The sequence below is a fragment of the Poecile atricapillus genome, chromosome 7 (genome assembly GCF_030490865.1).
Source record: "Poecile atricapillus isolate bPoeAtr1 chromosome 7, bPoeAtr1.hap1, whole genome shotgun sequence".
Lineage (NCBI taxonomy): Eukaryota > Metazoa > Chordata > Aves > Passeriformes > Paridae > Poecile > Poecile atricapillus.
The window spans coordinates 6,652,668-6,679,369 of record NC_081255.1 but is presented as its reverse complement, the minus strand read 5'-3'; the positions used below and the strand labels follow the sequence as shown (position 1 = coordinate 6,679,369).

The 26,702-nt window shown below is 39.5% G+C and overlaps 1 protein-coding gene across 3 annotated transcripts in view; it reads left to right on the top strand.

Moving 5' to 3' along the window:
• Positions 1-26,702, top strand: part of COP1 (COP1 E3 ubiquitin ligase) — a 124,303-nt gene that overhangs the window by 14,382 nt on the left and 83,219 nt on the right. For all 3 annotated transcript variants that reach the window (XM_058842794.1, XM_058842793.1, XM_058842795.1), the window contains 6 exons: positions 373-441; positions 9,530-9,589; positions 11,397-11,473; positions 16,439-16,496; positions 20,021-20,135; positions 23,611-23,746. In XM_058842794.1, coding sequence (XP_058698777.1) covers positions 373-441; positions 9,530-9,589; positions 11,397-11,473; positions 16,439-16,496; positions 20,021-20,135; positions 23,611-23,746 — 515 coding nt within the window. The remainder of the gene's footprint in view (positions 1-372; positions 442-9,529; positions 9,590-11,396; positions 11,474-16,438; positions 16,497-20,020; positions 20,136-23,610; positions 23,747-26,702) is intronic.

Sequence of the window (26,702 nt, the reverse complement as noted above, 5' to 3'; positions counted from 1 at the left end):
AATACTTTATCCTTTAGTATGTTGATCATGAGGTGGATGTTAATGATCTTCCAGGGTAGAAGGTGAGTCTGTGAGGAACCTGAATTCCAAAATCCATTCCAGGTGCAGTAGCCCAAGAAAAAAGAAACATTTCAGCTTATTAGGAAGAACTGTTACAAGGGCTGTTGCCTTCACATAAAAAATTTGTGAACCAAACAAAACCTTAAGACCTGTGAGATAAAGTAAAACTACCATTTTTAAAACTTCCTTAAGCTATTTTTCTCTTGCTAACCTCTAAATGAGAGTAGTTTCTGTGTATTTCTGTGTAAAACAAATATTTGTTTTTCTTAATGTATGTGGAAGAGTTACACTTCTTTATTTACTGTGTTACAGGAATCCCATGCTGCCCAGCTACAGATCCTTATGGAATTTCTTAAAGTTGCCAGGAGAAACAAACGAGAGGTAACTTGCTTTGTGTTTCAGTGGGCGAGGTGGTGGTGTCTGCTGCTTTCTCCCAGTGCATTTCTGTTGAAGTGATGTGTTAGCCTGGCATTATTTCTGCAAAGAATAACTCAAGGCGTGTTGGGGGAAATCTCAGACACAGGACACATGAGTTTGAAGGAAAATTAATCTCTTTATGTGTGACAGCTTCAATTTTTAATCATTTGCCTTGTTGTCTCACGCTGGTGAAGCATGTGGGAATTTAGATACTCCTTGGTGTGCATGTACATCAAGTTCTTGAAACAAGATTGTTTTCCCAACACAGAAGAAAATCAAAGATTGGGAAGGAGTGAAATTATTTTCACTACCAAGTTTTTCTCTTTAGTTTATCAAATGCCATGACTAATGTGGTGACGTAAAAGAATTAATATTCTGTGCTTTTTCCTTATTTGTCCTAAAATGAATGTCTCAAGGAATATGAGAGAGTTCTATAATCACATACACAGTCTTTCATGGTTTGAGGCTCTTCCTTTATAAGGTCATGCAGTGCATAAACACTAATACCACAAATAGCCCAAAAACCTAGAAAAATGATCCTACAGTAGAAGGATGAGCTCTCTTGTGGTCCATGGTTTCTGAGAAATGATGTGAAGAACAGAAGACCCAACAGTGTAACTACAAGGTCAAACTTGAAACCATGTAAATGTGATGGGTATAAGAAGCCTTGTCCAGAATGGATTGAGGGTCTGGTTATGGAGTCATTCCAAAGCAAGTCTGGAGTCTGTCCACCAACAGATAGGCATGGCCAAAACCAACAATGGTTGTGGAAATTCCAAAGAAGGGCAAGAAAGCTGGTGAAGGGTCTGGAAAACGTCTTACAAGGAGCAGCTCAGGGAGCTGGGGTTGTTCAGTCTGGAGAAAAGAAGGCTCAGTGGAGACCTCATTGCTCTCTAATTACCTGACAGGAGGTTGTAGTGGGAAGGGGTGGGGGGAGTCAGGCTCTTCTGCCATGTCTCAGGTGAAAAGATGGGTGGAAATGGCCTCAAGTTGCACCAGGGGAGGTTCAGATTAGATACTAGAAAAAATCTTTTTCACTGAGTGGTCAGGTATTGAAAAAAGTGATCAGGTATTGAAAAAAATTGCCCGGGGAGCTGGTGGAGTCACAGTGTCTGGAAATGTCTAAGTGGCATCTGGATATGGACTGGGGATGTGGTTTAGGGGTTAGTATGGTGATGCTGAGGTGGTGGTTGGACTAGATAATCTTGAAGGTCTCTTTCAGCCTTGATTCTGTGAGTTTCAGTGCCTGGGAATCGTTTCCCATCTCACCTGTATCTCTATCTCTTTGGCTTTAGTAATAATTTTTGAAGGATAACATCTCCTTTTAAGGCTCAAGAAACTTAATTTTGGCTGCAGATCCTCTGAAAACAGCCTTTGGAACATCCTGAAGGCAATTGGGATGTATAGTTTCTCAGATCCTCCACATCCCTGCCTATGTACTTACTCCCTCTGTTGCCAAGACTTCCTGTGTGTTATTTTGTAGCCCCCTTTATATTCCAGTGTGAAATGCAGACTGTCACATCTCCAAAGACTTCTGTGCAGGCCTGTCAGTTCTGTCCTTGCCCTGTTGCTTAGTGTTTGGCCTTGCTATTTATTTTGAGGAAAATGAGGACTTGTCAGACTTGTAGCAGTCTTTGCTTTCACTTGATGAGGGTAGGAAAGATAAAAATCAGTGGGTGGATGCCTGCAAAATACAGACCAGTCATTAGGATAGTTTTACATATCAAAATTTGTCTTAGGCAGTCAGTTTACACATAGAGTAAATTACACCAGTTGATGCTTCCTTTTTGGTAAGTGACAAGGTCCTCCCTGTAGCTGGTGGAGCTTGTGGCAAGCACTCCTTTCTAGAGGGAGTTTTGTGGGGATAATAGAGGAATTATTGTTTGGTTTATGACAGTGGTGATGTATCCAGACTGCAGACAGCCTGAGATGCTGGCTTGGAAGGTGAGAGGTTGTGGGGGGGGTTAAGTGACCACATCAATAATGCAGTAAAGGTTGTCAGAGCTTCAAAAGTTCACTGTAGTTTATTTTGATGCTGTGAGAGGTGGCTGTTTATGAATTGAGCTCAAGGAACATGTGTGGACCCTGGAAGAATGATGCATTGCATGTCATTGTGAGTCATACTAGCAGCCTTATTATGGGGAGGAGCATGACCTTTTTTCCTTTCTTAATTCAGACTTGATTTTAGTAAAGATACCTGCAGAGTAAATGCAGTTTCACTCAGTATGTCATAGCTGTAAAGATAAGTTCTTAATAAAATTTTTTTTTAATATGTGGTCCTGAGTTCTCATTTCTGGTTTTTTGCTTAAATGTTTAAAGGAACTCTGATAACTTTGCTTCCTAATATGCCTCTTTGAATACTATTTATTGCAAGATTTTATTAACAGTTTTCATTTACTACATATTGCAAGTTCTTACATAGGGACTAAGGTACTTTTGTAAGTGAATAAAGATATTGCCTCAGAGTTGATGTCCCTATATAGTATTTCACACCTTCAGAGCAGATGATTGTAACCACTTGTAACCTTTCTTGCTTACTTCATTCATAAGTTATGTATTTTTTTCTCTTGCATTAATGAAATTGTGGCTTCTGAGCATACTGGAGTGAGTTTATAGCTAGAAGAAAACTATCTTTTAGACTTGTACTTCAGAGTATTGGTGCAGTCAAATCTTTTGACAAATGCTTCTTTGTCACCTTTTCATAATTTCTCTAGAAGATAAATGTAAGGTTCAGCACCTGCAGCAGTTTCTATTAGAAATCCTGTTTTGATCTGCTTTTTTTCAAAACATTTTTTCAAAATGTTGGTCTTGTCAAGCTGGAATTTACTGCATGTTTTTTGCACAAAGGTGTTTGCAAGCCCTTTTTCTTTTGAAGTTTATGTATTTTGTTTTCTTTTTGACTTAGAGCAATATGGCAAAAAATCCTAAATCCTTGCCAATAGTAATAGAAAAAAAATGTCTTACTTTAGAAAAGATTGAAAACAAATGGCTAAAGCTTAAAAATACTTCTTCACACACAACAGATAGTTTTGGAGGGGAGGAATGTATTGATCATTCACAACAGCTGGATGCCTCTAAGGCAAATTTAGCATGGCTGAGTGCCTTGTGTGTGCACAGTTAATTGAATGCACACTCTGCATTTTTTATTTTTTTTAATTTTTTTTTAAATCCAGTGTCCTCTTCTGTTGAAATTAAGGACCCAAAAAGTCTGGAAGATTAATGTTAATAATGAAATATTATGTCTTGGTGCTGGTGGGTGTTTATTACTATTTTCCAGGGAAATCAAATGTTGACTGTGGCTTTTTAAAATTCTTCCTTTCATACATGTGTTGTATAAATGCTTTCACAAATTTAACTTTGTTAGTTTTTCAATGTTCACGTGTTCTTTCGTCTTGAACACTTTGTAAGAGAGCTGATTTTATCAGTTAATTCTCCCCGCTTTTACATTCAGTACTTTAAAGAAGAGGCCTTGCTAATTGTGTCTGGTCACGATTTGAATGTCTCCAAACAGTTAGACACCAGCATGTACATCATATAGATAATTTATTCTGAAATGATATTAGCTCAGCTACCTGATGCTATTTCTGTCAAGCAGCACCATTGCTTACTGAAGGAGAATACTGAGCTTGGTGATTAGTATCACAAATCAAGTTCTACACAGGTGCTATTCTCTGGGTGCATTCATGTTTCCCTTGGCATATGTCACTTCATTTTTATGTTCTGTGGGCTTTTTCTTTCTAATAATGTGAAGTCTCTTGTGTCTAACAAACAAGGCCTCTTTGATGTCTGCTAATGCATAAGGCTGTTTTTTAGCTGGTAAGCATCCTGGGACAGAAAAATAATCCTGAACTGTCTCAGGCTTGTGGCACTGAGTGCCTGCTCAGCATTTCAGGATCATCATTGTTCTTTGCACCCTCAAATCTTAAATACTAAAAAGAAGAGGAGCTATTGCTGGGAATTACAAGCATGAATTCTCCAGGGATATCCATTACCTTGTGTTAATCACTTCACCTGTCAAGCCTTATGTTCTGCATGTACACACATGGATGAACTAATGAGTAAGCAAGAGGAGGTGACAACCAGAAATCAGTCATGCTCTTCTGCTGTCATGTGTTCTTGGTTACATTTCAGGACTGCTGAGGAGAATTTATAGCTAGAGTAATCTGGTCCCTATCCAATGCACTTACCTGGTATTTTAAATCTATTTGCATTTCTAAGTTACTGAATGAGAGATGTGAGCTCCAGAAACAGCGATAAGAAGCCCAAGGATACAGTGAATGTGTGAACGGCAAACTAAAAATTATCACAGTGATATCAGTGTATGACAGCTGTCTCTCCTTGCTGCACTGGAGAGGACTTGCAAAGAAAAAGGCCAAGTAGCACCAACTACTGATGTATTAGACTCTAAGGCAATTAGTCTAATTGTTTAGGCAGCTTTGTTCCCTTTGCCAGATGTCCTTATATCATGAGGCTTTTCTATCTGACCCTATCACTAAGCTTCCAGAGCGTATTTCCTCCATACTGTAGGATTTAAATGAGGGAGAGGAATATTCAAGATAAGAAACAGCCTTTACCAGCCTGGCATCTTCCTTCTCCTACCTTTGGGAATCCTGTGTGTTAAACAACCTGTATGTTCTCAAGCCTTTCTGTTAGCTCTTCTCAGTTATGAGGAAACATTTATCATTTGGAGGAAGTATTGATCAGAGAGAAAAAATAGTCTCAGCAGAGAAATGTGTTTGTAGATGGACTGTCCACATGTTTAAGAGGCTTGAATGCCATATTTCACTAATGAAACATGTGGAAACTTAGGTGTTCTTGTCTTCATACCAACAAAAGCCTTGCACCTACTTCTAGTTGTGTAGAGACATTGTAACACAGAGGTATTTGGTCAAAATAAGTGATATTTGCAATTAATTTTTAAAACTAAAATTTCTCTGAGGTGTGAAGATGACCTCCATGGCATAGTTGCCTTGTATGGACAACATTGTCAAGGGCTTTGCATCCAAAGTAATAATCAAAAGAAAACCCAGAGATAGACAAGACTTCCAGAGAGAGAAACTGATCTTATTGTGCATTGTCATTGAGGTATTGAATTCTGCAGTTAGAAATTAATTTCACTGAGTACCTTCAGAAAAGTTTCAGCTGTTGATAGTGAAGTTTATATTGTGGTTTGTTAAAGCATTACTTGGTGGAAGATCAGGAAGTAGGAAGATGCTGATGTTGGATGGGTGAAGCTGCAAGACAGAATTAAGGTTTTTTTTTACAATGACTACCTGGTTTATCCTCCTCGGATGGGCAGATGATAATTTTTGCTTTGTCTTGGTTGGTGTAATGACTTTGTGTGTCTGGGAAAAGGATGTTCTCTCTGGTAATAGTCTCATCTTTTTGTCTGGATCTATGGTGTATATTGTGATGACTGCACAGGGAGTCTGGATCAGAGCCTGGAAGGTGTGTTACTGAAGAAAAAATGGCCTGTGAGCTTCCAAAAAGTGTGAATCCAAATACTCTATTCAGACTGTTTGTTAGAATAGTGTGGCTGATTTTGCAGTATTTCTGTAGAAAATAACTCTTGTTGTTTGCTTGTGCTTTTTCTAGAATTGGAAAGACAGTTGGGCAAGGGTCTATGGCTCCTTCCCTTGTGCATTTTTGTAGGCTGAATCTGTGCCACTGGTGAGCTTTTAGTTTTTTGCAAGCACTTAGAACTGGCACCAGGAGACCCAGTCAAGACTGCTTGTTGTCCATGCTGTGCAAAAATACAGCAGGAAGCTGCTGCTTCCCAAGGGGCCCTCGCTCCAGGAAAAACAGGAAACTCCAGGATGAAACCTTAGTGCTGTATCCAGATAGGCTTGTCAGTAGATGGCCAACCAAAAACCAAATGACCATGATCTGGTGTTTAGCATTGTGTAAGTTCTTGGTAGCTTCTTAACTTCAACATCTGAAATCCCCTTTCCAGGATTATAAGAAACTTTTGAAATCGTAGCTTTTCTTTTGTTTATGTGCCCATACGTGAAAAACGGGACCAGAATGTTGTACACCTGCTTATTGTAGTTCATTCACTGAAGTTGAAATTGAGGTTTAACCACTGAATTAAGGACCTCCTCCTTGTCCTTATTGGCCTTTTCATTTCTGGGAAAGCATCTGCATCTGTCTGAAAAGAGAATTTATGGTATGTGCTTCTCTCTAAGCATACATTTCAGTGTTCATTGGAAGTGCTTTTGCTGACTCAGTCTAAAGTCTGACAGGCATGATTCTGCCCATCACTGGGACAGGAGTTGGCTTGCTTTCTGTGCCCAACAGTGAAAATTAAATTAAGGGCCCTTAAATCTGAATATACTGCAAGAACTATAATTCATTTAGGCTTCCTTAAATGTCCCTCGAAGGCTGGCAATTATAAATCAGTATTCTCATTTTTCAAAGTTTAATTGGAATGAATGTTGATTGATTTAAGGTTTTTGATTGATTAAAACACTCAGACTAACATACCAAAAACCTAAAGGTTTCAGTGTGGACATTAATTCATTTTATGCTGATGGCCCACGAAGACTCCCTCCTAAAGCAAGCATGAAACAATCTTCCCTGCTTTTTAGAGTTGCCACTGTTGGGTAAGTTTATGGTAGGTTGTAACTAGAAGGAAGAATTGGTAAATAAAATTCCACATCTCACGTTCCTGGCTGTGTGCAATAGTTAATGAAAGCTGGCCAATAAAAGATCTCTGCTTTTAAAAAGTATCCTGTTTATGTGATGGCAACAACTATCAATTATTTTTCAGACGTCCAGTTTGGCTGTGAGCCAGTACATTGTAGAATAGCTGATTTCCTCACTGTAATTTTGGAACTTGTAAGTGGTTTTGTAACTTCTTTTTAAATGGGATTTATGAATGTGGGGGACTAATGGTACTTGCTAGAGCCCAGTTCAGGCAGGACCCGTGCTGTGCAAGTGTCACTTAACTTTACCACTAATCTTGGAGCTGTAGCACCACCTGCTATTCTTGCTGTAGATTTCAGAAGTGAAAATGGAATTTTCTGTTATGGTGTAGTGATTTGTAAATTATCTCTGGCCGTCTAGTTCTAAACCATTAAACTTCTGCTATCTGGGCCTCAAATGTAAACTGAAACCTTCAGAGTGCAGAGATTAGGATACATTTATAATGTCATCTCATTCAAAGAAGCAGCCATGTTAGAAACAGGTATGGACCTAGTAGTCCTTTCTTCTCCTGTTTTCAGAGACATAAGCTGTTGTTAGTGTTTAAAAGGAAAATTAAAATGCTGGCTTATTTAATGCAGAGGACACAGATATTTGGAATGCTTTACTACAGGAGAGGTTTAAATTGTGCTTTTTGTTTAAGCAAAACCTTCCAACACTTAAAGGATCAAACTTAAGCACTTGAGTAAATAAGTCTTTGGGAGTAACTTGCTTGATACTCTTTGGAATATGTCATACTAAGAATAATGTCTTGCCAAACTAGTAACTTTGGATTTGGACAATTTCATATTCTGTTGTAAAGTTGAAAGTATAAAACTTTGTTTTGTCTTTGCAGAATGTGTTATGCTTAAGCTTTCAGTGGACTTAACTCAGCAAATGCTTCTGGTCACAGGCCACATTGCTGTTTGTCTATAAATTTTTACTGGGAGCTGAGGAGAGTCATGTGGACTTCCAGGTCCCCATGTATTAATTACATTTATGTATCTCAGTGAACCAGACTTGGACTGGAGCTGAGTTTCATCAGGAGCCCTCACCTAGAGGAGTGTGTCTGTGTTTGGGCCTTGCAGGGCTGGGTTTAGGCTCTGTGGGTGTTTGAGTGCTGAATAAGCAGGTAAGGAGATGATGTCCTTGCTTAGGTGTAAACAGTTGTCAAGTCTGTGGCTTCAGTTGCTTGAGGTGAGTGAAGCCAGCTTGCTGACTGACTAAAAATCTGGAAGGTATTGCATGTGGCACAAAGAAGGGAAAGGAAATGTTGGCTGGTGAGAGGGGACGTCTCCTCTTGGCCCTTTCAGGTGTAGCCCTCAAATTGACTGAAGTTTATGGTGTAATCCAAGGTAAGTATCACACCTTTGGGAGAAGTGATACCTTTATACCAGGTGCTTGCTCAGTACCAGGAGTAAATCTTGTTCTGGTCATAACAGTTTTTTTCCAAGCCAAAAACTTAATGACAGCATTTAAATTGGCAAGTGACAAATTAGCAGTGAGGATGAGAATTACCTTGATACCTTTTAGTAAAACATTTTGTATTTAGTTGAAGGGTGAAATGATCATTGTCCTTCATTGTTCTTCTAATTGTGACAGAACAAGTGGGAATGGCATGAAAGTGAAAGAGTGTGGGTTTAGATATTAGGAAGAAATTGTTCCCTGTGAAGGTGGTGAGGCTCTGGCCACAGGTTACCCAGAGAACCTGTGGCTGCCCATCCCTGGGAGTGTTCAGGGCCAGGGTTGGCAGGGCTTGGAGCAGCCTGGTCTAATGGAAGGTGTCCCTGCCTGCTATATTTTATATATGTTCTCAGCGCGCTCCTTTTTGAAGGCCGGGGAAGGGGAGGGGTTGCATTCACACAGCAAATAAGGAAAACTGGGGAGGAAGAGATAAGGGGGGAAGCTGACATTCTGTATTTCAGGGGTGCATCTTGGGTTATACCATTTTTCTAAATGCATTACAACACCTGCCTATGGCAGGGGGTGGAATGAAATAATCTTTAAGGTCCTATCTAACCCAAACCACTTTGTGGTTCTGTACTCAGTGCTTGCAAACCAGTTACACCTTGCCTGAGACATATTAGAGGAACATAATAGTATTACTTTGAATAATATAAGTCTCTGTGACTGACATCAAAATACCTCCTGCTCTTGTTTGGCATTGTTTCAAAATAACAGCTTTGTCTTGAATGTGGAGTGTGTGCACACTTACATTAATCTGTGCATTTGAACTTCTTGCCTGGTGACTTCTGAATTGTGTAGCACACCAGCAAAGATAGTTCAGGTTCCTGTCTGGAAAGATTGTAATTTATCTTGGTGGTGGTGCAGTACAGATTGATTTAGACTTCTCCCATTCTCTTATCCACAGCAATTGGAGCAGATCCAGAAGGAGCTAAGTGTTCTGGAAGAAGATATTAAACGAGTAGAGGTGAGGTACCCAGACATTATTCTGACTCTGGCAATTTTTCATTTTCATCAAGCTGTCTGCCTTGCTGTGAGGCTGCTGGGTTAAATTTATGACATTTAAGTCAGTAATGGGAAAATGAACAGATGATGCTCTTTCTTTAATTTGTTCATTTAGCTGATGTGTGCAGGCTGCAGTTTGGTACCTCTTATATAATAATTTCTTTATGTTGGTAGTAAGTGTTTCAGAGTACCTGCTAGAAATCAGCAGCTGGTATATTGATCAGAACTTGAGATTTTTCTGTGTTGCTGGCTGTTTAAACCTTAGCAGTGTGCAAGTCTTAAAATGGAGAGGTGTTGGGGACTCAGAAGAGGGTTGTTACGCAGAGACTGGGCAGGACCAAAACCAGCTTCTGCTGCATGTCAAATCTGATTTCTGCTACCTCCTGGCATAGTTCTCTTAATTCCTTAATGATGGGAATCTCTTGACATTTTTGCTAAGAATTATTCTCCAAGAATTTGGGACCTGGCCAGTGCAATCTTTCTGTCTTCACTGAGTCTTTAGGTTGCTCTTGATCTTTTCCTCTAACCATTCTAGTGTATAATCTTGCAGTAGGAAGCTGTTGTTTCAGGAATACATCAGACTGACACCTCTCAAAATATAAATCCCTTAAAGCTTCTTGGGAATCAGTTTGCTGGTCTGCTTCTCACTTCTTGCTTATCTTGAGCAGTGAGCCTGTGTTCCCAACTACTTCCCAAAAAACCTTTTAGATTTCTTCATGCAGTTAATATGTGTGCTGATGAATTAGCAAAATATAAGTATGACTGACAACTGCAAGAATTTCCATTTATCTGATAGCCATTAGGAATTTTTTCAGACCTCTTTTCCTAAATGTTTCTCAGCTTTTGTGAAATAAATACACCTTAGCATGTTTTCTTCAAACTGGTAAAATAAGTATTGAGATCTAGGAGTAACTATTCCCATAATCTGTGGGATCGCTCAAAGAGCATCCAGCTACCTGTTTCTCTGCTCTTTCATCAGGCATTTCAGTGGGCTGCAGCTGGGGTGTACTCCTGGGGTATGATGGTGACCTTGCCTCTGACCTCTAAAGCCTGGGATCTCTCTTGTCACAAATATCTTTCTTTCTACCTACCAACTAATAGGCACCTAGTGGGAATTTGAAAGCTCAAGTAATAATTGTCCTAAGAACACTTTGCCCCTCAACTAATGAGCTGCTGCATCCTGCATAGCTTCCATTTCCCAAACAGATGAAAGACAGTCTCATACTGGGTGCACAGCAGTGACTTAGTCTGGGAGGGACAAAGCCAAGTCCATGTGCAAAGTTTCTCTTGTGCAGTTGTCCCACAGAGGACTGACAGATCCTCTTTTATGTCTGTGGCACCACCTTTGCCCTGTTGTCTTGTGACTGTTGCCATGACCCATATCCAGCTTTACTTTCCAGTTGTGAGGGCTGTCAGATAAGTTTGTATGTATCTCAAAAATGCAGTTACAGCTTGCTTGTTCTGCCATGTTTAAAGGAGATGCTGGGTTAGAGGTAATTGGATGATAATCAAATCTGTTGACTTTTAAAGAGTCTGAGCTCCAAAACTGCCACTCTTGAAGCACAGAGCACCACAGCTGTAAGATTTTTGAAACCCAGTTTGAATGATAACTGAAAAAAAATTGAAGAAAATTAGTGTTTTGTCAGGTATAGTAAAGAGTTTTAGATAAGAGTTGGTTATCTGCATGGAAAAACAGCAGTATTCTGTGAACACATGTATCAGGCATACATCTTCTGTCAGCTCTGATGTAACATGGCTTTCTGTTTCAGGAGATGAGTGGCCTGTACTCCCCGGTCAGTGAGGACAGCACAGTGCCACAGTTCGAGGCTCCCTCACCTTCACACAGGTATGGAGCTTGCAACTCAACTTGCATTTCAAGCTGTACATGTTGCACTCTACTTGCTAGTGCTTTCCAGGCAGTACCCAAAACACAAGAAAAAATGGGTTTTGAGTGCTGTACAGTATTTTCCTATTGTGTTTGTAATTGGTATAAACTTTATGTGAACAAAGAAGTGAAGAAAAAGCCATCTGAGCCTGCATTTGGATGAAAAATCTGCTCTGAATCAGATGCCATGGAAAACCAGTGGCTTTAAATGTCATGTGAATTAGTAAACTTGAGTCATAAGCCTTTGCTATGAAATAAAGTATTTCTGTTATTTATGTGCTACCTTTTCTGAACATTATGCAGTTCTGCTTGGCATATGAAAGGTCTTAATTTTGTATGATATTGGAGTGTTCTGGCTTCCCCAGTCAGCATGGATAGCTAAAGGTATGGGCTCAGATCAAAATGTAAAATGTACAGCCTATTGATTCTGTTTATCTGCTGTCTGTTTTGATTTAATGAAATACCTTTCTAATAACATAATTTCATGTGTATTTTTGTCTGGAATATTGCATAGTCTGGTTTCTTGATGACAATATTGCAGATGCTTCTTGTATCCAAGTTGTAAGTGCCAGGGTTTGAAGTGCTCTACTTTACAGATGTGTCTTTTTCTTTAATTTCAACAGGGCCGAGTTATGTTATTAAGTGATCATCTCTGTCTCTTAGAAGTAGAGCTCTCTAAACTGTCATTTTCTGTTATAAAATTGTACTGGTAGATATTTTTGCAGTTAGCTGCTCTAAACCTAATAGCCCAGAAGTAAAAAATGATCAGATTTCATCCCTGAGAGAGACTTAAACACAGTGCCGTGGTGAGGAACCCAGCAACATTTGCTGGAATTTCCTACTGAGATGCTGCTTCTGGACACAGAGACCAATATCGCTCATATTTCTATGAAGCTCTGGCTGCCCTGGGGGAAAGGACAGGAATATGGTCACAGTGAATGGGAACACATTTCTAATTCAGCTCTTCACTGCTTCTTCACTTCTTTTTGGGTGCAGATTTGTTTCTTGATATGGGGTATTGCTGTTTTGCCAAGAAGCAGTTTTGTGAAACTGATGAGATTCTTGTCAGGTTCTACTACTTTTCTGGTTATTGGCTATTAAATAGATTGGTTTTGCTCTGTGGTACTGATGCTTGGGGTAAACTTGAGCAATGATCAGGCTCAGTTTGTTAGATGTTGGATGCCTTCAGGCCTAGAAGCCTTTCTCTTTTAAGAGGAGATTGTACTTATTGGTAGAAATGTATCTCTATTACTTGAGCTAAGCTAACAAACTAGCCCCCAAAGAACTTTTTTATCTGTTGAAGGCTGGAATAAAATTTAAAGCCCAGAAGTTTGAGTAAGAGTTGAGGGAGGAAACTACAGAGCTACACTGGTTTCAGTCTACTAAGAATTTTTAATAATCCTTTACGCCTATTTATTTCATGTCCTAGGGGTCACTCAATCTCAGTTCTTGCATTTGAAGATGTAAGATGGTATAAAAAAAAGTTTGTAATGATCTTTGGATTGATGTGTTTCACCTGGGGTCTGCTGGGAGGTGGCAGTGGGTTGGAGCCATGATGGGTGCAGAGACTGTGGACTCTTTCTTTACCTGCCTGTCTGGGTCCATCTAGCCTGGGTCTTTAGCTTTGGGGTTTTCCTCCTGGTACAACATGCCAAGGGTGTGATATAATAGGATATTTAGGTGTTTTCTAGGGAGTGTGGGTTTGCCTTTTTCTCTCTGCTTTAGAAGATCCCTTATCTTTTTCTTGATGTTCCTGCGTTAAGAAGTAGCCTTGAGTGGTAGAAGAGAAATCAGTATGTGAAGGAAGTGTCTGAACAGGCATGAGTTGTTGCCAGAAGTTGCAGGAGTAACTTCTACCCACTCCCTATTTTTATATAGTTTTATATAATTCAATTGCATTGCTGTGAATTACCATAAATTAGATTCCAGGAAGGTCTACCACTTGAAACTAATTTTATTTTCAACATTAAGTGTAAGTTTTGAAGAATATCTCAACAATATTCCTCCTTGGCAAGATTGCTTCAGAACAGCTGATATGAAATGTGCTGATTTTTTTCATTTCTCTTAACTGAAATATTTAATCTCCAGAGTGCATTTTAGAAATGCCATGAACCACTAAGAGTGAAATACAAATATAGGTTGGGATGGATTCACTTCCATGTTAAAATTATACTGAACTTGCAGAGACTCTTTAGCTTATCAGTGAATTAAAATGGTGTATTTAAATTGAAATATAACTTAACATACTTAACACAGTGCTAATGAAATGTAATTGTATAGCACTTTGGTAATGTGCCTTATAAAGAGTACAAGGTTATCACAGACTAGTGCTGAGAGGAAGAAAACTTCTTTAGCCTTTGAATTTAAAGTTCAAGAAAATAGAGTTCTTTGGAATTCAGTTTTATCTGGTCTCTGGTGACTTGCCCTTATTCATCTGCTCTAAATCTAAATCACAGGTTTGCTTCATTAATTTTCTGTTTCTTTTCATTGTTTGTAGCTTTTTCCTCCCCATTCTTAGTATCTTCAAAATGTGAAATTACTTTGCCTTCCCCCAGCTTCCTTCAGAAGCTCTTTAGCAAAAAAACCAAGCACAGCTATGATGTTCAGTACATCCTTGGCTGCAAGAAACACGTGTTTTCTCTAGTGCCTACGCAGGCTGTGATGAAACATTAAATTGGGTAATAACACAGTGCTTGTTTACAGTGTTGCCTATTGCTTGGTTCCTATACTAATAGAGAACAAGAGGGGAAGAATAAGGGAAGAGAACAAATAGTTCTGTGTATGGCTTTTCTGAACGGGTGTGTGTGTTATTCTTGCTCCCAGTAAATGGTGCAAATAGGAGATAGGAATAAGCAACTTCTCTGTGATGCTATCCAGGACTAATGGCAATAACAAACTATCCCTAATAGGAGTCTGAGGGAAAATTCTGATCTAGAAATGAGTTGCTTGGTAACTCTGGTTCAGTTATTGAAATCCTCATCATCCTTCCCCTCCATTTGTTCTAATTACCTCCTCCCATCTCCCCCCATCCCTGTAATGGGATTTATAGTCTGTGGGTTGCATTGTTTGTTGTTGTTGTTCTGGGTTTTTAAATGTCATATCAGTGTAGCTGAATTTTCAAACTGAACCTAATGTTACATCTTTTAAAAAAGAACTTGGAGGGCACCAATTTTCTGAGTACTTGCTTCTTGTTTATTAAAAGAAAAAATAATCAAGCATATATAAGTTAACTCAGCTATAGGCACCACACAGAAAATCTTTGAATTTGTAGTCTGGTTAGGGAGATGACGTCTACACTCTTGAACAGTTTACATCACCAGACAACCTGCAGCAAAACGAGACCAGACACTCTGTGACAGTCTGTGTGTTTTGCTGTTAATTGCCACTGTACCTGTCTCAGAGTGGAGTACTTTTTCATTGCTTTCTAGCTGAATGTGTTATTCCTGCAGTTCTGGCAGGATCTGCTGTCCATGTTTCATTATTTTATGCAGCCGCATTCTAATTTAAAGTTCATTGTCCCCAGCCATGCCTGAAATGGCTCTGCTGTTTTCTCCCTTACAATAGCTTCTGCAAATTATTTTTATCCCTCAGATTTTCTTTGTTTGCAGCTTTTGTCTTGCCTTGAACAGAAGTCCAATCAATCTCATTTTCCAAGTTAATTTTTTAAGAGTCATCAGTAGTTATGTCTCATCTTCTGTTTCCACTTCCCTCCACTTCTAGGGGAGCTTGAAAACTTTCAGAGAAATATTTAAGCACCGGTACCATTGATTCATTCTTCCAAACTTACAGGTGCCCTGCCTGGCATTTCAACCAAACCAATTTGTTTATGGCCAGGAGTCTCAAGTTTACACATAAATTCTGTTGGCTGTTACATAAGCAGGAATTGGTACAATTATCTTTGACAAAACTAAGACCTGCAGCAGTGTTCTATAAGCTTTTTAAAGAAATGTTCAGCTTTCTCAGGCAATGCTTAAAACCTAAGGTTATCTCATAAGAAAGACTGAGAATAATGATGCCAGCTGGTTTCTTCCCTGTCCAAGTCAAATGACATAGCAGAAGCAAAGTGGTTAAAAATATTTTTTTAGAAACAAATCGTGGTGATTTTCATAATGTGTTCTGCATAATCAATAAAATTGTGCTCTTTTATGCTAATGTTTACCTGTCATGGAAGTATATGAAATTTGAGTGATAAATGTGCATTAATCTGGCTCTGGTGTTTTACTGTGGGAGTTGAATTTTTTGCCTGTACGTCCAAGAGCACTGAACCAGCAGTTTTCTGCTTGGATCAGGAGATCTTTTTGCAGTTTCGAAAGTTAAATTCCCTTGAGTTTGCATGTCTGTGCTGTGTTTTGAAAACAGTGATTTAAAAGGTGTGTTGTGTCATTATAGATACTATAATATGGTGTAGTATTTTCTAATAATAGTAATCTTTGCTGTCAGTATCTTATTTTTTTTTAGGTCATTTCTGTATTTTCTTAATGGTCTGTTTAAACTAATGTGTGTCTTGCACTGATTTATGTAGCTTTTCCCTTCCCAGTGTTGATTCAAATGCCAGAGCATTAAAGTCCTCTATTTTCTCTTTCTTTTTTTAAGGATTTGAAAACCAGTGGTAGCATGTTATTTTCAGAATGTCTTGTGCTGCCTGTTTCATATAAAAGATATGATTTTGCATTTTAATTAGAAATTATTTGACTGCACTACACATAATTGTGTGTGACAGCATTCTGCTCTAGGAAGAGTCTGTATTTAAAAAAAAAATCTGTCCTAAACTCCCAAACAAAATAAAACCTTGTGTTCCCTGTCTGTAAAATGGATTTCAAAGGCAAGTATGCTGCAGAGTGTCAAGGAGGGAATAGCAAAGAGGTTAAAAATGATAAAGGATGGCTGTGCAGTGATTTAAGCAGACAATTTCTTTTATTTTTGCAGTAGTATTATTGACTCCACCGAGTATAGCCAGCCTCCAGGCTTCAGTGGCAGTTCTCAGGTAAGATAATACATAAATGTCTGCATGGGGGGAGAGTGGATGGGGAGGTTGGGCAGGGTTGAGGTGCACCTTCACCCATCTCCAGAGTACTGGTCAGCTGGAGCCTTGAAAATGCTTTTAACTGGTTGTATGGGCAACTGCAGCTGTAGGAATGATTGTGCCCAGTTGTGTGAGAGATTCCTGGTGTAATGTATTTAGACATCTGATTTTTTCCTTAAAGCTGACTCTTCCAGAAGAGGGGATAGAGTTTCCTCTTCATCTCCCATGTGGATGGCACTGGGGAAGGGAGGTAAATCCCTGACCCTTTGCATTGGCTTAAATGGATGTAGGTCAAGGTTAACTTTAAAAACAAAAAAAAAGAATTTCCAGTCACAGTTGCATTGTTTGTCCTCATCAGGGCCTTTTACAAACCCTTACAAATTCATATAGAGGGTAAAAAGCTGCATATAGAAGGGAGCTGTTTGGCAGGCAGCCTCCAAACTGCCTGATCCATGGGGCCTCCTGAATTCCAAACAGCACTGCCATAGTCTTGCACCTTGGAGGGATTCAGCTGGGCTGGGGAGGTGACACTCATACCCAGCTCTCAGTTCCAGAAAGGTTATACAGTTTTCACTTGGGCAGATGGACTGTTGGGCACATTCCAGCTGTGCCTTGGGTGCTCTCTGGTGATGGTGGACCTTCCCCAGCACACACCAGCACGGAACTGGTAAATTAACAGGTCAAAGTGCTGTTGGATCTAACTGGATATAAAGAAAAAAGCACCTGGGTTTTTCAGCTGGTGCACATATATGTTTGCATACAGCTGTGTAAGTAATTGGTAATTGGAAAATTCCATGTACTAGTCTGTGGGGAAAATGCTGCTTGTTCCTGCTACTCTGGTGTTTGGAGGTTTTTGCTTGAACAGAGAGTTGTAGTTCTGCGCATTTCTGGCGGCTGGGGTAATGTAGGTGGGGGTTTTCTGTTCAGGACTCTGATGTGCTACAGTGTATTTGTTCAACACTGACATTAGGTGTCTCAGTACTTCCTATTTCAAAGGCAAAATTAATAGCATAGTGAGCTGCTGGTGAGCTCACAAAACAAACAACCTAGACTTTCTAGTCATTCTGTATGACAGCCTTATTTGTGTGAGAATAATCTTTTTTGTCCTCAAATGTGATTTCTTGTCCTCAAGAGTGCAAGATCTGTACTCTCAAGTACAAATTTTCAAATTAAACTTTAATGTATGTTTGGATGGGGAGTTCAAAGAGAAGTCTCGAAGTTAAACACTTCTGTTCAAAGGTAGTCTAATTTCAGCAGGACTTTACCATAAAAACAGTTTTAAGAATTTAAATTAAATTGTGGGGGTTTTTCCTAATTGTCAGTCACAGCAAAAATCATATATTGGATACTGCTGGCAGTAAGAGTTATCTAGGATGGACAGCACAGCTTTCCTTTTGCAATATAATTACTTTGTGCATTGCCCACAAACATGTTGTTAGGGAAGAATTTATATCCCACAAGGCTCTAGGACAGTTCTCTTCCAGAAGATGAGCTTCAGAAGTAAACAGTAGACAAGTCACTTAGGCCCTGTGGAATTCTTCAGGTAGTATTTAATGGCAGTACCTTTTTTTCTGGTAGAAATAAGGAGCTTGTGTGCAGATAAGGAGCTTTTTCACAGTTGTTAGAGGACTCTTTTAGAGTATCTGATGGAGTTCAGACAGTAAAATCACTCCTGATACCAGAGGAATCCAAACTGATATCCTCAGCTAGAGCAACCATGGTAGTGTTAGCCATTGAATAAAAATTGTTTGGGCATCTTTTCTATCTTTCTTAATTTTTATCTCCTGTTGCCCAGTATTGCTTAGAAAGTAGCCAGGGAGCAGGCTTCATAGAAACTGAATATCTGGTTTTGGCAAAATGTGAGCAGGTTGAAATGCTTAGCTAAGGGTGGTCTGATGACTGTGGGTGAGTGCTCCTTGCTTGGTTCTCAGCACAGCTGGGTTGCCACCTGCCAACCTGGGACCTGCTCCACAGGGATCTTCCAGGGACACACAGCAGGTGGTGGCACAGCAGGCAAACACCTGATTGATTCCATCTCAGTGTGGACTGGGATCTGGCAGATCAGGCTTGGGTTTGGGTTCTGTCACTCATTGTGGTTCAGGCAGCTTGCCTTAACTTGAGACTGAAACAATTGTGCTTTGCTTGAAGATGTCTTGAGCCCAAATCACTTAATGATGTGCTGAGAGAGACTGGAGATTTGCAGGCTGGTGCACAAAAATTACAGAAGAGGCTATAGAAGTGTTCTATTAAGCATTTTTTGAGGATGTAAAATTTTAGAAAATGGTACTTGAAAAGTATTGATGTAGGAGCACTTCCCAGTGTTGTATGCTGAGGTTGGAGCTGCTTTTGAGATGAAGCAAGCTGTGAAGACCGTGGCTGCTCTCACAGGCAAGTGTGAGCCACGATGTCAGTGTGTGGGAAGTGCTGGCTTGGAGTTTGCTTTTTTTCCTAAAATGTTAGATTGCTTTTCATACAGGTACAAACAAAATTTGAGTGGGCTATAAACTTATTTGTTCTCGTTAGCTTGGTGGGTGGCTGTAATGAGAACAGGCTGTTCCCCTGCATGGATTGAGGGGGAGTTGTACACGAAGTGGGTTTTGTTAGTGCCACTGAGTAGCATGATGGGCCTTGTACTTGCTCAGGGATGTTGTTATTAGGGAGCTTGATGGGTCTTAAATATTTTTAAATTTAGCTTTGAGGATGTGATATGTGAGACTTCTTAAATAGAAGTTAAAGCTAGGAGCTCCTTGTGTTTCTTATGTAGTAGAGAGTTTCATACCATTCTATCACTCATGATTAAAATGGTGAGCACTGCATTTCCTGAGTTTACTTCAGAAGGAAAAATTACTTGTGTGGTTTAAATCCTTTGCTCCTACATCTCACTGTTACTGTTTGGGTAGTTTGGGAAATGGTGGCTTTAATGATGAGCTTCAGGAACTTCTTTTCAATTAACCTTTAAACTTGATGCTGTCTTTTGCTTCTGTTTTATTTGCTTAGTTTTACAAAGAGTTACTGAGCTGCTTCAAAAGAAGTAATTCAGTAACTAACTCATTAAAATAAACGCCTCCTTTTCTTTTAATGAGCTGTCTGCCAGGGATCTGGGGAGTATTTGTTGTACAGTCTGTTTGACTTGTGAAGCTGGAAGTTGGCCTGTGCTGTCTGTCTGTGTAAATGCAAGACAGGACTCCCCAAGGGTTGGGATTGCCTGTCCTGTGTGTGAGGCCAGAATCACTAAATTTACTAAGGTTCAGGAAACAAAAACTATCTAAAAGCAGGGATTTGGTTTTGTTTTGTTAAAGGGTACAGCATAGAAATAAGAAATAAGAAATAATTGTTGACAGTGCCAAGATTCTTGATTTATTGCTGTTTTACTCTTATAACCTATCATGTATATTGTATAATTGTTTATAATTGGGTAAATTTTATAGAGGTGAAACCCAGGCCTGGCTTTTAACTTTCTGAAGTGTTCTCCCTTCTCCACTCAGACCAAAAAGCAGCCGTGGTATAACAGCACGCTGGCCTCGCGACGCAAGCGCCTCACAGCTCATTTTGAGGACCTAGAGCAGTGCTATTTTTCCACCAGGATGACTCGGGTCTCAGGTGAGTTCTCATGTGGTGTTCCACTTCTGATATCAGGTACCTCTTGCAGAAAAGCTTTGCTTTTGAGAGAGCAGCTTTCACATCTTCCTTGCATGGGAATGTGGCTATCCATATTTGTGTTACTCAGATCATCCCATTTTGCTGTTCTCAACCAATCTTTGAAGTTGCTAAATTTGGAAAACTTAATCCTGTCACTTTGGAGGGGCACATGTATTGCTTTGTAATCCCTTAGTGTGAAGGGCAACACGCACAATAAACAATTTCTCTGGTGCCTGCTCTGAAGATGCAAATGCCTGAAAGCAGTGACTGAGTTGTCTTTCCACTAGATGTGGTATAAATCCAGTAGTTAAAAACATTGCTATTGAAATGCTACAGAGGTATAAACATAAATGCATACATTCTTCTGTATTTAGCATGCAAGAGGGCACTTGGAGGTTATCCTTTGTTATCTCGATTGTGTCTTGGTTAACAAATGGTTTGGACTATAGAAGCTGAGTGTGCAGCAGGGCTGTTGTCCCATGGGGCACACCTTGGATTTAAGGCTTGTTGTCTAGAATTAGAAGCTGTTTTCAAAATTACCTAGATTGCCTCATTCATAATTGAGTAACAGCATGACAGCAGCTAGAGTAATTGTTGCCTAGTGGATGCATGGGTCTTAATTACACACAAGATTCTCTTAAGAAATGAGAGGGTGAAATAACTGTCTTGAGGGTGAGGAGGGTGGTTCTGTGGCCCCTCTGGAGGAGGAACCAGCTTGGCAAGAAAAGCTTCAGGCAATGGACTATGGCAGGCAAGAGATTTGCAGTGCCAAGCTTTAAGCTGCATCCCATATAGAGTGTGACAGACTGCAAGGCAAGCAGCCAGCCCTCAGGGGGTGGGAGACACCACTTGGGGATGAGAGGAAACCAGGCACAGGTTGCTGCAGCAAAGTATCTTTACTTACAATCTTGGAAGGCAAGGACCAACCTCCCAAGGCAGGATTGCTGGGGTACAAACCTCTGTTTTTTCCCTCACCATGAATTTATTTTTAGTCTCTTTAAAATATTTAAAAATAATTTTAAGAATTAATTAATAAATGGCTCCAAATATAAAGGCCACAGCATGTCTTAGGGGAGCTCACTCTTAGAAGTATTTATATCTCCTGCCTACTTCAGAGCATGGACTGGCTCAGTTCTCATTGTGCACAGCAAAATGATTTTAACAAGGAATACAGCCTGTTGGGAGGTTACTTCGATATCTGAAAGTCTGGAGAAGCACATTGCATGTGTCCAGTCAGATCCCTGTGAAGTGCTAGCAGGTGCTTTGCAGAATGCAGTTCTTTACAGCTCACACTGACATGTTTTCATGCAGAGCTGTCTTGGTGATGCATAACTGTGTTTATGTAAAAATAAAACTTATTAACCAAGGATAACAAATGGGGCTCTTCCCAGCATTCCCTTGTAGAAGGCATCTTTCTTCATAATTGGAACTATAAATATGAATGCAGTGAAAATGGTTTTTTGTATTCGTATGTGTCAGTTGCACCAAGAGCAGAGGATTTGCAAGTGCAGGTTTTCTCCTAAATAAGGGATAACCTATGATACTTGATTAAGTTTTCCTCTCCTAAGTCATTCCTGCCTTCTGACACATTTTAAATAGGATTTAATGTAGATTTAAAGCTTTTTTTGCAAGAAGTGCCTCTGACTGTTCAAGTAGGGAGTGGAGACATAATATTACTGTAATTATCAAATGGCCTTGCACTTTGATGGGGAAGGTGTCTTGAGAAATAATATTAATTAATAATAATAATATTAATTGAGAAATAATATTCGATTTTACACATAGGCACACATAGAGAATAAATTACAGGAGGACTGTGTGCTTGATCTCTAAATCAGGGAAATAGAAGGGTAGCAGCTATTTGTCCCTATCGCAGTGCCGAAGGAGAAAACAGTCTTGGAAAAACACCGAGGTTTGTGTTGCTTCTTGAGCCGTTTCCTGTAATGGTCAGGTGCTGATGATGTTAATTTAGAGCAGCACTTTGTTCGTTTTGCCCCTTTTCATCCTTCTGACATGGATAATGTATATGCTAGTACCCCTAAGCATGCTAATTACTAGCCTTCACTGTTCCTTTATATGATCAAACATTAAACAGTGCATATGAGGGACATTTCAAAATGTCTTATGAGTACAGAGGCAATAATTTCTGATGGCAAGGAATTACCAGAGTGCAGAAATGATTATTCTCTGTGTTTTTCCACAAGAAATCACAGCTGGATCTTGCTTTTGTAGATCAACCTCTCTTTTTTCACCCTGGTATTTCCGAGCCATTCTAATGCATGGATCTTGTTAATTCCTTATGCTGCTGATAAGGCAAGCTTAAGTAGTGGATGGAATTTGATCTCTGTTGTGTGTGTCTGCGGGTGGTTTCTGTGCTGCTGCAATGGATGCTGGGGTGGAATGGGAGACAAGGTGTGCAGTACCTGTAAACCAGCAGTGTTAGCTGTAGTTCCCCTAAAATGCACTGGTGCAAAAACAAAGTGAGGGTGGAAGCATTAGAGAAAGGATTATGAGAATTGCTGCAAATTTGGGGGTTCATTACAAAGCCTGAAGACGCTACCTTATGCTCAGCTGTGTATGCATGATCATATTGGGAATCCAGATTTGCCTATGAGGCATTGCTGTAAGTTAGGAATTTTTCCTTATTTACAAAATAAATTTAAAATGGTTTAAATGAAATTGTTTCTACCAAGAAAAGTTAGGACTTCTGAGAATTCAGTGAATGACTTTCAACTATCTACACTGCAATTTACTTTTAACTTTTCTAGTAAACTGTTCCATTTCCCACAGAATATTTATCACCATTATTCAAGCTGGCTCAGTTTCACCTTGTCTGTTGAAGGTCATAATTTTCACAAAACTTCTAGTACAGGGAGCCTTTTGGTTTCATGCTTGTCTTCCTTTTCCAGCCCTGAAATGATTCTCCCTTAGCTCTGGTGCTTTTGGAATAACAAGAGAAGTATTTTTTACTAAAAGTATTTTGAATGTAATTGACACCAAATGTAGACATACCATAACAGAACAGGGAAAGGAATATACATTCACCTCTGTTGAAAACTTGACATGTCCTTTGCAGGGCATCCTGACATGCTTAAAAGTTTTCTGTTAATAATCTGTATGGCAGACGGGCTCTGAATGTGAGTAAAATGAAGGAGCTTACAAAATTGTATTTGACTTCTAGGCAGATTCTCAGCATAGTAGGTTCACCCAGCATTGCGGTGGAGAGACTTAATTTCTGTTCTGGAAAGCTCACAATGCCTCCAAAGAATGCTAGAAATGAGAGAGCCTGGTTTTGACCAGGAATCCTCCCCAAATAACAAGCATAGGTAGCATCACATAGGGATGTATGTCTTGATTTTTTTTTTGTGTTTACTGTTGAGTTTACCTTCTTACTCTGTTTCTGCCCCCTCCAATGTTACTGCCTCTTTCTTCCTAGATGACAGCAGAACCACCAGCCAGCTGGATGAGTTTCAGGAGTGTCTGTCCAAGTTCACACGCTACAATTCTGTCCGACCGCTGGCAACGCTGTCCTACGCTAGTGACCTCTACAATGGCTCCAGCATAGTGTCCAGGTAGGAGACGCTGTGGTTCTGACAGGAGATCATGTGGATGTGGGCTGCTGAGGCTGAGTTAATAATCCATTTTAAGCAAGTTATATATATAAGTTGATATATATGCAAAAAATATATATTTTCCAAAAAGTTTTGCCAGTGTGTGATGATTTTGTGACTATCAGTGATCTGTGGAGGCACTCAGGTACCTCAGTATTCCTTACTGTTCCTGTTGGTGTTGGCCCAGACCAAATCCAGAACCTTTGAGGTGCCTCTGTCAGCAGCTGTTCTACAAAACCTGTTGTCTTCATGGTAGCTTGGTTGTGTTGTAAGTGATGCAGTTCTAGCATCTCAAAAATGAACCATCTTCTCTGGTAGTCTTAAGAATCTGTGGTGGTTTTACATTTTGTTGGTCAATCCAGTCACAATAGCAAATATTAAAAAGCTGAGTTGTTTTTAACTGTGATTGCTTGAAGTCTTGGGCTTTGGAAGTTGTTTGTAGTGCTGAACATAAGTGACGCAGTGGCTGTGGTAAAGCCAATGCAACAGTTCTGTTCTTGCCAACAGTTCCTCTGTATTCCTGCTGTGCAGGGTGGTCATGTCCAGTGTGCTGCTGCTGAAGTTCATCTGAGCCTCCTGTGGACCAGTTTTGACACATAACTGGTGAAACGATTTTGACTGGTTTTCAACAGAATCAGTTTCTTCTAGTTCAGGCCCATGAACCAGCTACCTTCGGGATCAAGGCTTAGCCCTTAGGCTATAATTATAGAGAGCACATGAGGAGGATGGGAATTGCCACAGCCCTAACCTTAAACTGGTTTCTCCCTACCCTGTGGGTTTTGCTTATTTGTGGTAGTTTGTCTTTGGAGCTCCTTGGGGTGGAAAAAAGGATGGAACATGTTAACTAAGATATCTTCTCTGCATGGTGTATGTTCAGGACCTGTCTGAGCTTCTTGCAAGCACATTTCATTAATTTAAATGTTTGTTCACAGCAGTCTCTTGAGAGAAGTATCATCCCTGTTTTATATATAGGGAGTAGGAAATCCAAAGAGACCATACTTGAGGTCTTGGAAAAAACACATTGACAAGATAGATTAAATTTGGGTTTTTTGACTTTTCATCTAGTGCCTTACAAAGGGGCCACATAGGGAGTGACAGAAGAGCTTGAATATTTGGTGAGGGACCCCAAGAAATTTTCACTATGTGAAGAAATTGGAGGCATGGTGTAGCACAGAACACATTTTGTTTAAAGCAGCATTGATTCCTTAACTACTGCAATATGTAGCAGGAATGTATAATGTCCGACTTAGCCAGAGGTCAGAGCACAGCAATCAGGGATCTGACGTATATTTAACCTGCACTGATTGGGTTCACACCAGCTGCAATGAAATGCAGATGGGAATCTCACTGCAATGTAGACAAACTTTCTCAACTACCAGATTCAGCATGGATTGGATTTTGCTCCTTTGCCCTTTCTTCTCCTTGACATTCTGCAAGAACAGCATTTTTGTGGTATTTGGTTAGAAAATGCTGGAAGGACAGTAAATCACACTCCTGTTTGAAGGCATTCTAATTCTTGGATGAAATACAAGTTTGCAAAGAATGTGTGTTACTGTTACAGTGAAGATAGAGTGAAGCCTTCTAGCCAGTCCTAGAATTGGTAATTAAATGTGTTTTACTGTAAAATAACTTGGTTTCCACGTTGATGTTCTCTCCTGCTCATGCTTTTTGTTTATCAAAGCATTTGAGAAATTTTGAGGGGTTTTAGCATGTAGGCTGGGTAAGACAGTTCACATCTGAGCACATCCTTAAGTGCTTTGGTAAAGTGGCTTTGCTGATTGTGTTGCTGCCATTGTTCTTGTTGGCTTCTAGCTATTCAAACAGTTCCTGTAAAGTCAGAATTTGTTAATCAAGAATTTACAATTAGTATGTGTTGGGCAACACAGTTTAGTGTTCACCTTTTTTTTTTCATTTAAACTAATAGCCTCAAGTTCAGAGACTGTGAAACTAAATAAGAGCCTTTTAGGTATTCATGTAGGTATTCACAGATGAGCCAAATTAAGGTACTTAAAAAGTGAAATTGTGCTTTTAAAGTGCTGTGAAAAGTTTTACTGTTTAGTTCACTACACGGATCTTTCAAGGTTTTCCTGGGTATGCAGTAAGAAACGGTGATGAAATGGCAGAAGGTTAAGTCTTGGTGTTTAGCTGTTGAGACAAATGGATTGAAATACAGAGTTAATACAAGACTAATACATAAGGAGTCTTAATAAATTTTTTAGGAAGTATTTTAAAGGGATATTTTAAGTGTACTTAGGAATAAAAATATAGTGACTGGAAGTTAAATTTCCTTAAGTTTGCTTGTTTTCTTTTTTTAAATAATCTGCTGTTACAGATGGACAGAATACAAGAGTGTTTGGTTTGACTGCTTTAACCCAACATGAAGTTCACAGACAGCTCCACAAGATCTGCTGGCTTAAACAGCTTTTTTTTTTAAGATGTATTACCTTTAGCTTCAGAAAGGAAAAATATTTAAATATTCCTTATCTGCAAGACATTGATGTTTAGAAGTGAAATAAAATTATGTTTATGCTATCAGGGTGAAAAGTGTAATTAAAGACTGTGTAGAAATAGGCTGAAAAAAATCCTGAAACTGGGCAGCAGCAATACCCTCCTGAGAGCCTTGTGGTAAGAATGTTTTTGGATGTCTGGACTGACCGTGTACTAATAAAGTACTGTAAACATATGTATGTTGTGTTACTAAAATAATTCTGATTAAATGTTTAGGAACACTCCAGTTCCCTTCTGGAATGAGGAGGCAAACCAGGAAAATTTCAACCCTTTGTCCCTTATTTTCTTCAAGAATAACAGATTATCAAGAAAAATGTTTAGGGAAAGCACATTTAAGGCTTTGCTATTGCAGGTTACCCAGTTTTGCTATAACATCAAGGGGACCAGCATGCTTGCAATATGAATGTGC